We start from the raw sequence: 11,561 nt of genomic DNA, 5'->3' as shown, positions 1-11,561 counted from the left end.
CCACAACAAAAACGGTTCATGAAACACAAGCCGTCTGCGGATTCGACTGCAACCGTCTTCAACTGGCTCCGACTCTAGCCTACCCAAGCGCCACAGATTAAGCTTAAACGACTGGAAAATTGAATATCCATAGAAAAAAATGAAAGCTCCACAGCTTCAACGGTTTGATCAATAGATGGCGTATTACAACTCATCATTATATTGCTATCCTTTTCTTGCAATGTGTTGCGACAAGTTTCATCTTATCATGACCTATATAGCCTTCTAACTTTCTGAGCAAAAATCTATATGAATGGTCGTGTGGTCAGATACGTGGGTATCAACACCAAAGACCATTACTCAAATCTCACTTGCTTCAGTGCTGGTGGTTTCCGTTGGAGTTTAGTATTTAAACAATCGTATCGCCGTTCTAGTTCTAGCGATGCATAACTTCAATGCGAACCCATACAACAGTACAGAGGAAATGAGAAAGCTCTCCTCCAAGCGATGAAGCTCAACTGGTTGGGGTATCCCACCAACAGAGAGCGTGTTAGATGAAAGAATGCAGCCAGCTGCTCGCGTGCTCTCTCTGCAGTAAGCCACTCTTACTGCAGTTGACGAGCCGTGAGCGCCTGAGAGCGATCGGTCGGGGTGGATCGTTCGGCTGCTGCGCGAAGAGCAGAGGACACTTCGCATCGGGGCAGCGCGGCGTACACAACTTAGCAATAAAGCATCCGTTAAGTTTATACCTGTATTTATGTTCGTGTGTGTATTGTCCATTGTCGCATATATCACTAACGGACGTAAAAGTGGCGACGAGGATAAAGTTTTATAATATACCGCTAGTTTGCGTGTTTATAACCCAATTTTAACGTGTGCATTTTATCTCGTGTGTCGATCGGGACCTTTTAACGTGTTCGTTTATTCGTATTGTGTGATCGCGTATCGTATGTGCGTGTGTTAAAATACCTTCACCGCGTCGGAAACGTCGAAGGATGGAGACGGACGAAGTGAACTCTGGTGACCTTTTTGGAGATGCCGATCAACGACGATTGTCGCAAGGCCGTGTTCCCGTTCCTGTCCAAGCCGCGCATCCAAGCGGCCTGCTGCAAGGAGTTTTCTCAACCCAGGAGCAGTATAGTGGACGCCGGGAAGGAACTGCATTCGCGCCGCCGCCATCGCTGCCAGGTCCAGCGCCATCGTTTTTCACTCCAGCGCCATTGCAAGCGCCCGCGCCATCGCAGGCGCCCGCGCCATCGCAGGCGCAACGTCTGGAGCAGCATGATGACCCGATGCTGAAAACGTTAAATTTGCTTCAACAGCAAATGGCCCAGCAACAGAAGATTCTGAATGAGTTTTTGCAGCAACGCCTTATAAGTCACGGCGCTGCAACAACCAGTTTTAGTCATGAACAAATAATTGATTCCTTGTCTCGAAATATTTCAGAGTTCCGGTTCGATACGGACACGGGAATCACGTTCAAAAACTGGTACTCACGCTACGTAGACTTGTTCCAGAAAGATGCTGCTAGGATCGACGATGCTGCGAAAGTCCGGTTATTGCTGCGGAAACTGGGAGCTGCCGAGCATGACCGTTATTTGAGTTTCATCCTGCCAAGCCGCCCGTCCGATTTTTCGCTCGAGCAAACGGTGGAAAAGCTGTCAACCCTCTACGACTACCAGGAATCGCTGCTGAGTAAGCGATTCAGATGCCTGCAGTTAGTGAAGAAGCGGAACGAAGACCATCTAAGTTATGCCTGTCGAATCAACAAGGCGGCCGTTGAATTCGAGCTCGGCAAGCTCAACGAGGAGGACTTCAAGTGCTTGCTATTCGTCTGTGGTATGAAGGACGAGACTGATGCAGACATACGAACACGCTTGCTGGCAAAAATAGAGGACCATAGCATGACGTTGCAACAGCTAGCCGCCGAATGCAGTAGATTGGGAAATTTAAAAAAAGATAGTGCGATGATCGAGACACCGGGAAATGATCGAGTTATGGCAGTGAACCTGAAAACGCCCTACCCTCAGAAAAAGTTCCCAAATGCCTCAAAAGCGAATCCCAGCAAACCATGTTGGCTCTGCGGAGGTACACACTGGGTGCATGACTGCAGATATCAAGCACACCAGTGTACGATCTGTTCCAGAACGGGACACAAAGAGGGTTTCTGCAAAACAGCAAATCGCCAGAAATATAATAAGCCGAAATATAAAAAGCAAGGCAAAACGCAGACCAGAGTAGTTACGGTGAACGTGCATAGTGTTCAGAAACGCCGCAGATATGTCACTATTGCAATGAATGGCACGCCCGTCCGTCTGCAGCTTGATACGGCATCTGACATCACAGTCATTGATCGTGAAGCTTGGAAAAAGATTGGCAGTCCGACATTATCACCACCAGCAGTGGTTGCACGATCAGCTTCTGGCACTAATTTGGCACTAGACGGGGAATTTGTATGCAAAGCCAGTGTAGGCAATCAGACCAAAGAAGCTACAATTACTGTTTCCCCGACACGTTTAATGCTTTTAGGTGCTGACCTCATCGATCTTTTTGCTCTTTGGTCTTTACCAATAGATAATTTCTGCTGCCAAGTACGAGGTACTAAATTCACGTCGCAAAGAACGTGGCAAGAACGTTTTCCTAAAGTATTCCAAGGAACCGGACTTTGTAAGAAAGGAAACGTCTCTTTTGCTATAAAAGAAAATAGTCGCCCTGTGTTTCGCCCTAAACGACCAGTGGCTTACGCCGTACAAGAAGCAGTAGACCGAGAGCTAGATCGACTTCAGGCCATAGGAGTAATAACTCCAGTGAAGTTTTCACAATGGGCAGCACCGGTCGTTGTAGTAAAAAAAGCAAATGGTGCCATTCGCATATGTGGAGATTACTCCACTGGCCTCAACGATGCGCTACAGCCAAATGATTACCCGTTGCCTTTACCGGATGACATATTTTCAAAGTTGGCTAATTCAATAATTTTCAGCAAGATAGACCTAACCGATGCTTTTCTGCAAGTGGAAGTCGAGCCGCAGTACCGCCCACTGCTTACAATAAATACGCATCGCGGGTTATATCATTATAACCGCCTTCCACCAGGAGTTAAGGTCGCTCCAGCTGCGTTCCAGATGATCATGGACAAAATGTTAGCCGGTCTAAATAACGTTTCTGGATACCTGGATGACATTATAGTCGGGGGCACTTCAGAAAAAGAGCACGACGAGATTTTAGCCAAAGTATTCCAACGCATTCAAGACTTTGGATTCACGATTCGTGTTGATAAATGCGCATTTAAAATGCAGCAAATAACATACCTCGGACACGTAATTGATCGTCGTGGACTAAGGCCTGATCCCGCAAAAATCCAGGTTATCAAAAATCTTGCTGAACCAACAGATGTCACCGGTGTTAGATCCTTTTTGGGTGCAATCAACTTCTACGGGAAGTTTATACCAGACATGAGAAAATTGAGGCATCCTTTGGATAATTTACTCAAGGCAAATACTCCATTTCATTGGTCGTCGGAATGTAAACGGGTTTTCAGAGAGTTTAAGACGATTTTATCGTCAGACCTACAATTGGCTCACTACGATCCGCAAGAAAAGATTGTGATCTCGGCGGACGCATCATCAATTGGCCTTGGGGCAACTATAAGCCATCTGTACCCCAATGGTCTCAGACGTGTAGTACAACACGCTTCTCGTGCCCTTACTGAGGCAGAACGTCGGTACAGCCAGATCGATCGAGAGGGACTAGCGATCATTTACGCAGTAAAAAAGTTCCACAAAATGATTTTTGGTAGGCATTTTACGCTTCAGACTGATCATCGACCTCTACTGCATATATTCGGATCGAAGAAAGGCATCCCAATATTTACTGCTAACCGTCTTCAGCGTTTCGCGCTTACTTTGCTGGCCTACGATTTTAACATTGAGTACGTGCGCACCGACGATTTCGGAAATGCTGATTTGCTCTCACGACTCATTAACACGCACACCAAGCCAGATGAAGACTGTGTTATAGCAAGCGTGAACTTGGAAGAAGACATTAAATCGGTGGCAATAAGCGCGCTTGATTCACTACCGCTGAACTTTGCTGATCTCGCCAGAGAAACAAAACGAGACCCACTTCTGAAAAAGGTGTCAGTTTGCATCAGCGAAGGCTGGCCCAGAAACGCAGCGTTTACCGATGAGCTTGCTCGTTTTAATGCCAGGAAAGATGCACTAACAACCGTAGAGAATTGCATTCTTTTCGGTGAGAGGGTGGTAATCCCCAAAAAGCTGCAACAAAAATGTCTTCAGCAGGTGCATCAGGGCCATCCAGGAGTGCAGCGTATGAAAGCGTTAGCTAGGAGTTTCTTTTATTGGCCTACAATAGATGCTGACATCGAGGAATGGGTGAAGACATGTCACCCATGTCAAGCAGCTGCCAAATCACCCGCACATTCCGCTCCGGTACCATGGCCGAGGGCAGCAGGCCCATGGCAACGTTTACACGTCGATTTTGCGGGCCCACTAGACGGTGATTATTACTTAATTGTCGTAGATTCGTTTTCTAAATGGCCCGAAATAATCCGTACCAGTAACGTTACAGCGAAAGCTACTATAGCCATGTTACGCTCACTTTTCGCTCGTTTTGGAATCCCGAAAACGTTGGTATCGGACAACGGTACGCAGTTCACCAGCGAGGAGTTCGGACTATTCTGCGACCGCAATGGCATCGAACATATCACAACGGCCCCCTACCATCCGCAATCTAACGGGCAAGCTGAAAGATTTGTGGACACTTTCAAGCGAACAGTCAGAAAGATATCTGCGGATGGTACCTCACTACAAGAAGCGCTGGATACATTCCTACTAGTATATCGAAGTTCGCCAAACCCTTCGTTAGGAAATGCTAAGTCACCGGCGGATATCATGTTGGGAAGGCAAATGCGCACAACTTTAAACCTGCTCCGTCCACCAAGTCCTGAAACCATTAGTATGGAAAACGAACCGAAACCAAGCAGACAGTTCCAACCCAACGATCTAGTCTATTTTAAACGCTTCGCAGGTAACGGATGGAGATGGGTAGCTGGTACAATTGTTAAGCAAATAGGTCATGTCATGTATATGATTGGAACGGATGATCAGAAAATGTTTAGATCTCATATTAACCAGATACGCAAGCGCTACGAGAGGCATCATCACGTTCCGGCTTCGGTCACCCATCGTAAGCTGCCGATAGATGTTTTGTTGGATACCTGGCAGCTAACACCGAAACCATCTACTGGCACGTCCCGCATACCACCACAGCCAGTCGACCCCGAGCATGTGGACATCTCTGTGTCCCCTCATCAGCCGTCATCCGAGACCAACGGTCCTTATGTTCCCGCTACATCGCCAGCGATATACACACGCCCGACGAAACGACCTGTTCCATCGTGTGCTTCGGCCCAGGTGCCACGACGGTCTTCTAGAGTTAGAAAACCGCCCAGTCGGTTCGACGTGTACCGTCGGTTTTAAAAAGAGGGGGAGATGTTAGATGAAAGAATGCAGCCAGCTGCTCGCGTGCTCTCTCTGCAGTAAGCCACTCTTACTGCAGTTGACGAGCCGTGAGCGCCTGAGAGCGATCGGTCGGGGTGGATCGTTCGGCTGCTGCGCGAAGAGCAGAGGACACTTCGCATCGGGGCAGCGCGGCGTACACAACTTAGCAATAAAGCATCCGTTAAGTTTATACCTGTATTTATGTTCGTGTGTGTATTGTCCATTGTCGCATATATCACTAACGGACGTAAAAGAGCGCCACCAGTTTTTTGCTATTTTTAGAATGCATGAGTCGTTTGCCGTCTGCTAAACGAAGTCTTTCTATATTCCGTTTAGGTAGAGAACTTGAGTTGTTTAAAGGCCGTTTAGTGGTCGTTTAGTGGATTTGTGGCACTTGGGTACTGCTACTTGGAATAACTCTGACCTCGGACGACTCTAGCTGTGGACGAGTCCGACTCCGGATGACTCCGATTCTGGCCTTCTCTGACCGATGCTGGACCGATTCTGGTCGGCACCTCACCATTCAAGACGTCTCCTAATTCCTTCCAAAGCCCATTTCGAAATTGTTCAAGTCATATCGGGGTTTTACTCCATCTTTTTCATTGAAATACAAAACTGTTAGAATCAGTAATTTACCAGAAATTAACCAAGCACGCTTTCTCACTCTAGCACGTAGCAAATACCATGTGCAGAAATGGGAAATCATGTTTGTTTTGTTGACTGCATAAATTTTGCCATTTGGGAGAAATGGTTCAATCAGCACACCTTTACATATCGCTCGCTTGGTCAGTTCAGTTGTCAACCGTAGTCTGTTGGCGTTTCACTTCGATTTGCTTGTCATTGTGAGAAATTTGGCGAATTCATTCTCACCTCCAGCAAACAAGTTTTCCTACCGAAAAGCCGACCACAAACCCACAATTCGCTGTTTTTATTATCGTTTTTACTGCTTCGTTTCTGTCCAGGTATCAAATAATCCAAAATGCCGGACCATCTGGGAGACGATATGCGTAAGGTGAAAGCCGACAACAAAGAGGTTGAGCCTGAAATAGAAGGTAAGATGCCCCGAGTCCAGAAGCAATCTCCGTTGCTTAACCCCGCTGCTGCTTGTACGGCGATATCAATACGGTTCTGTTTTTTTCGCGTGTGCCCTTTTCAGCTCTTGATGAGGTCGATATCGAGCTGCTGAAGACGTATGTAAGTATACGAAAGGAGAAAAAAGTATTTAACCCTTTCCAACGACACTGAACCCCGCTTCTCCGGTTCGCTTTGTTCCGCAGGGCCAAGGGCAGTACCATAAGTCGATCAAGCAAATCGACGAAGACATCCAGAAGGCGATGAAGCAGGTGAACGAACTGACGGGCATCAAGGAAAGCGATACCGGGCTGGCACCGCCGGCCCTGTGGGATTTGGCGTCCGATAAACAAATCCTTCAGAATGAGCAGCCGCTTCAGGTTTGGCTTTTGTGGCGGATCTTTGTTGCCGGAAGACGTCTAACAAAACGTATCTTTCACCACAAATACAGGTCGCTCGTTGCACAAAGATCATCAATGCCGATTCGGACGATCCCAAGTACATTATTAACGTCAAGCAATTCGCCAAGTTTGTCGTCGATTTGGCAGATTCTGTGGCGCCGACTGATATCGAGGAGGGCATGCGTGTTGGGTAAGTCCAAAGGTGTCTCGAATCCCAGCCCGTTTTAACCGTTCTCCTTGCCTCTTCCAGTGTCGATCGTAACAAGTATCAAATTCACATACCGCTCCCGCCGAAGATCGACCCGACGGTAACGATGATGCAGGTCGAGGAGAAGCCGGACGTGACGTACAGCGACGTCGGCGGCTGCAAGGAGCAGATCGAGAAGCTGCGCGAGGTCGTCGAAACGCCGCTGCTGCATCCGGAAAAGTTCGTCAACCTCGGCATCGAACCGCCGAAGGGTGTGCTGCTGTTCGGGCCGCCCGGTACCGGCAAAACGCTGTGCGCCCGTGCCGTGGCCAACCGAACCGATGCGTGCTTCATCCGCGTGATCGGTTCGGAGCTGGTGCAGAAGTACGTCGGCGAGGGTGCGCGTATGGTGCGCGAGCTGTTCGAAATGGCGCGCTCGAAAAAGGCTTGTCTGATATTCTTCGACGAGATCGATGCGATCGGAGGGGCCCGTTTCGACGATGGTGCGGGAGGGGACAATGAGGTGCAGCGAACGATGCTGGAGCTGATCAACCAGCTGGATGGGTTCGATCCGCGCGGTAACATTAAGGTGCTGATGGCGACGAATCGACCCGATACGCTCGATCCGGCGCTGATGCGTCCCGGACGGTTGGATCGTAAGGTGGAGTTCGGGCTGCCGGATCTGGAGGGCCGCACGCACATATTCAAGATTCACGCCCGCTCGATGTCGGTCGAGCGGGACATTCGGTTCGAGCTGCTGGCCCGCCTGTGCCCGAACTCAACCGGCGCGGAGATCCGGTCGGTGTGCACGGAGGCGGGCATGTTTGCGATCCGCGCGCGACGCAAGGTGGCGACGGAGAAGGACTTCCTTGAGGCGGTCAACAAGGTGATCAAGAGCTACGCCAAGTTCAGCGCCACGCCGAGGTATATGACTTACAATTAGAGAAGGACAGCGGGCATTCGTACCGCCGCACCTTCGAGTATCCAGCGTTTTGTGTATCACTTTCGTATCATTTCAAAATAAAAAAAAAAAAACAGTTTTCTTCTGGGATACGGTTGCTTTCATGCAGGTAGCCGATCACGTAAAAACGGTTTTGGTTTGGAGATTTTGTGTTGAGAATGAGATTGACTGCCACGGAAAGAAATGCATTCGAACTTAAGGCATGTCCTAACAAATGGACAAGCATTGAGCTATTAACATTAATTAATTAAAACCCTGCTGAAGGGTCTGTAGGGGAAAAAGCTCAACAAGATGAAGATGAAAATGTGCCTATGACCTAGTGTTGATGAAATCTTTAAAGATGCAAGAATCTTTAAAGATTCGTGAGTCTCCAAGGATTCATGTATCTCGAAAGATTCACGAATCTGTGAGATTCATAAAATCCATATATCTCCAGGGATTCCTGAGTCTATCAAAATATTGAATTTGCGGGATTCCGCCTAACAATATTCCTGTCGTGGGTTCAAGCCTCGCATGGACCGTCTCCTCGTAGCAAAACAAACTATCCGGCTACGTGGTACTTGCACAGTCCCGAAAGCCTTTATAGGCTGGCATGACCACGTTGGTTGTTACTTCAAGAAGAAGAACAATGAAAAGCTCAAGTTCTATGAATCCTTGGAGATGTATGAATTTCTTGCAATTCATAAATCCCTAGAGATTCGTGAATCTTTCGAGATATATTAATATTTCGCGATTCATGAGTCTTTCGAGATTCAAAAATCTTTGGAGATTCATTCGTAATCTTTGCAATCGAGATTCAGAAACATTGAACCATTTCGTAAATTCATTCAGACTCGTGAACTTGAATCAGTTTTATCCAACAGGGTCCTCTTTTCTAGGGACCTAAGTTGCCGGTTACTTGGCGTAAGACTCCAAATGATGGCGAAATTGATTTTTCTGCTGTAACGTAAACAGATCAAAATCGACGTTTATGTCGGAGCGGACATTCTGCTGAACTTTCCGGCTTCATCATCACGACCGTTTGCTTAGAAGTGGTTGACTGAAAGTTGTTCCCCGGGGCGTGTCCTTGACGTTGTTTCTCCTCTAGTGTCGGTAAGGGCAGTTCGGATCATTACACTCAGTGACGAAGAAAGAGCTGCCTCACAGCAACACAACAACACGCTTATGTAGGTTTTGTACACCGTATTTTCACCCAAACCTTCGGCGATGATGGCTTCGATGAAAATTGTTTATTCTTTTCTCAACGCGCCCACCTGCTCCGGTCCTTCCTCCGCCTCCTCCGCGGCACACCTGTCTTACCCAAACTTTAGAAGCACTCGCAACACACATACACGTGCATAAGGAAGAGCGTAACCCGGGCTCTTACTTCGCCTTGCTGTTCAGGATGACACCGTCGTACTTCTGCTGGAACCACTTCATCGCGTCCTCCTTGGTCAGACGGTGGATGAAGCCGATCTTGCCCATCTTGCGTCGTCGCTGGGCAACGTTGTATCCTGCAAAACAGAAAACGAAAACAAACGTTAGAACAGTCAGTATCATAGCAAATAGATGAAATGAAGGAATTGTGCGTATTTTTTGTATTCTAATTTCTATATCGTTGCTGTTCAGTACACCCTGATCCAATTAAATTGGTAGGATGATCGGTATGGCCAGAGCAAAAACGACCGAAACCGACTTCCGGGGGGACAAATTCGCTTTCTGCACCGGACTGAACGTGACTCCGGGAAGTGTTGGAGAAACGTTTAATTAAGGTGCAACAGAGGCTTGAGTTTGAAAAATGCTGACTACTGAACGGGGACACTTGTTTGCCACGATGTAAACAGTCACAAAAAAAACTGAAGGATAAACACTTTTACCACCACTACACACATTTGAGCATAAATTGCTCCTTGCGCACTAAACAACAATTAGGTTCCTTCCACACACACCACACGCGCGCCTCGCACTCACCTGGACGGCCAAGCACAACGTAGAAGTCCAAACCGTAGATACCGATCGTCGGATCGTACTTGATGCCCAGATCGATGTGTTCCTGGATGCCGAAGCCGAAGTTGCCGGTCTGCGAGAAGTTGTCGCGACGCAGCTCGTACTCGCGCACCTTCAGGCCACGCTCGAGGATCTCCTCCGCCTTGGCACCGCGCACCGTACAGTGGACGGCAATCTTTTCGTTACGACGGATGCCGAACGAGCGCACGGTGTAGCGGGCCTTCGAGTAGACGGGCGTCTGGTTGGTCAGCTGTTCCAGCACCTTGGCGGCACGTGTCAGCCTATCACCGGACTCGCCGACGCAAATGTTCAGGCAGAGCTTGCGGATACGCAGATCGCGCATCACGTTCTTCGACTTGTCCTTGCCCGCAGCGGGCTTCGCGGTCTTTTCATCCTTCGCTGGCTACAGGGTTGCGCACGGCACACAACAACGGAAGGGAGAGGAAGAAAGAAGGGAAGAAACATTGCCGATTTAACACAACAGTACACAGGTGTACACCGAATGCCATGCTCATGCCGCGGGTAAGGGTCGGGTGGATGTTGCATCCCCCCGCCTGTCACGATTGATATCCTTCCTCCGGCGAGCTCCACGACTGCGCTCTCTTACACACTTACCATTGTGGCTACCTAAAACGAAACGAAAGAAATAACGTATTTAGCTACACTGCAGAATGCTGTTCGTCCACTGGTGCCCGGTTCGGCGGAGGTCCGATTCGGTTCCGTACCTTAAATTACGAGGAATTCGTAGCAGACCGTGGAACAACGCGTCCGCTAAACAACAAATTTCACCGGAAAAAGAACTGTCAGAAGGCCGATGGCCGAAACCTCATTTCCGTTTTTGCCTGACAGTACGGGTGGGCCAGTTGACAGTTGCAGGGTGTGTTTCAGGCGGCGAGTTGAGTTCTTGGAAAAGTCGAACTGCTGTGTTATTGTCTTTTCTCAGTAATGTTTTTGAAAAATTAGAAACATTTTACTGAAATGGGCTAAAAACAAATAATTTTATAAGAACAAGATAGAGAATATAGCAATTTACAATGTGTAGAGGGTAATCTGCTATCTTTTAATGTGTTGAATCGTAGGAATTGGTCGGAATAATCTGTTTTTCGAAGGGATGTGTCGAATCACCCTGTATCGATGGCGAATCAACTGTGGCACATGTGCTGATGGAAATTTAAAATTACAGGCGGTCCCCGAGATACACGGTACCTCTTATACGCGGATTCGGAGATACGCGGTTTTCTAAATTTGACAATTCTTTGAGCAAATTGTACTGATTTGACACATCAATTTCAAATTTCCAAATAATTTCCGTTTTGATCGAATGTTAAAAACTATTTCAAAAGGTTTAAAACAGTTATTTTCAGTCAGAATCATATCAAATAATTCATAAAGTGACTAAAACCGCCCCCTACTTGCAAAATTACACAATTTTTTTTGATATTTTAGCAGGAAATCAC

General features: G+C 47.7%; 3 protein-coding genes across 3 annotated transcripts; 2 read left to right on the top strand and 1 right to left on the bottom strand.

Moving 5' to 3' along the window:
* Positions 1 to 533: 533 nt before the first annotated feature.
* Positions 534 to 5,728, top strand: LOC133393566 (uncharacterized protein K02A2.6-like). The gene has a single exon (XM_061659071.1). It carries the CDS (start codon positions 975 to 977, stop codon positions 5,475 to 5,477), a length of 4,503 nt encoding a protein of 1,500 aa, XP_061515055.1. The 5' UTR covers positions 534 to 974; the 3' UTR covers positions 5,478 to 5,728.
* Positions 5,729 to 6,264: 536 nt separating this feature from the next.
* On the top strand, positions 6,265 to 8,246 carry LOC1270756 (26S proteasome regulatory subunit 7). The gene is made up of 5 exons (XM_309476.5): positions 6,265 to 6,550; positions 6,655 to 6,692; positions 6,776 to 6,949; positions 7,021 to 7,160; positions 7,221 to 8,246. The coding sequence occupies exons 1-5, from the start codon at positions 6,478 to 6,480 to the stop codon at positions 8,098 to 8,100; spliced, it is 1,305 nt and encodes a 434-aa protein (XP_309476.3). The 5' UTR covers positions 6,265 to 6,477; the 3' UTR covers positions 8,101 to 8,246.
* Positions 8,247 to 9,280: 1,034 nt separating this feature from the next.
* LOC1270757 (large ribosomal subunit protein uL5) lies at positions 9,281 to 10,936 on the bottom strand. The gene is made up of 4 exons (XM_309477.4): positions 10,830 to 10,936; positions 10,720 to 10,731; positions 10,069 to 10,507; positions 9,281 to 9,611 (listed from the first exon to the last, which is right to left on the bottom strand). The coding sequence occupies exons 2-4, from the start codon at positions 10,720 to 10,722 to the stop codon at positions 9,481 to 9,483; spliced, it is 573 nt and encodes a 190-aa protein (XP_309477.3). The 5' UTR covers positions 10,723 to 10,731; positions 10,830 to 10,936; the 3' UTR covers positions 9,281 to 9,480.
* Positions 10,937 to 11,561: the final 625 nt, after the last annotated feature.

Source organism: Anopheles gambiae, chromosome 3 (assembly GCF_943734735.2).
Source record: "Anopheles gambiae chromosome 3, idAnoGambNW_F1_1, whole genome shotgun sequence".
Taxonomy (NCBI): domain Eukaryota; kingdom Metazoa; phylum Arthropoda; class Insecta; order Diptera; family Culicidae; genus Anopheles; species Anopheles gambiae.
This window is presented reverse-complemented; position numbering and strand designations above follow the sequence as displayed.

What these genes read in the sequence shown, in the direction of transcription:
- LOC1270756 (XM_309476.5), top strand. Translation starts at nt 6,478, where the DNA reads ATGCCGGACCATCTGGGAGACGATATGCGTAAGGTGAAAGCCGACAAC. An exon ending in GGTTGAGCCTGAAATAGAAG is followed by an intron (nt 6,551 to 6,654) that starts GTAAGATGCCCC and finishes TGCCCTTTTCAG; the next exon opens with CTCTTGATGAGGTCGATATC. An exon ending in AGAATGAGCAGCCGCTTCAG is followed by an intron (nt 6,950 to 7,020) that starts GTTTGGCTTTTG and finishes CCACAAATACAG; the next exon opens with GTCGCTCGTTGCACAAAGAT.
- LOC1270757 (XM_309477.4), bottom strand. An exon ending in CGTTGTGCTTGGCCGTCCAG is followed by an intron (nt 9,612 to 10,068) that starts GTGAGTGCGAGG and finishes TCTGTTTTGCAG; the next exon opens with GATACAACGTTGCCCAGCGA.
- LOC133393566 (XM_061659071.1), top strand. Translation starts at nt 975, where the DNA reads ATGGAGACGGACGAAGTGAACTCTGGTGACCTTTTTGGAGATGCCGAT.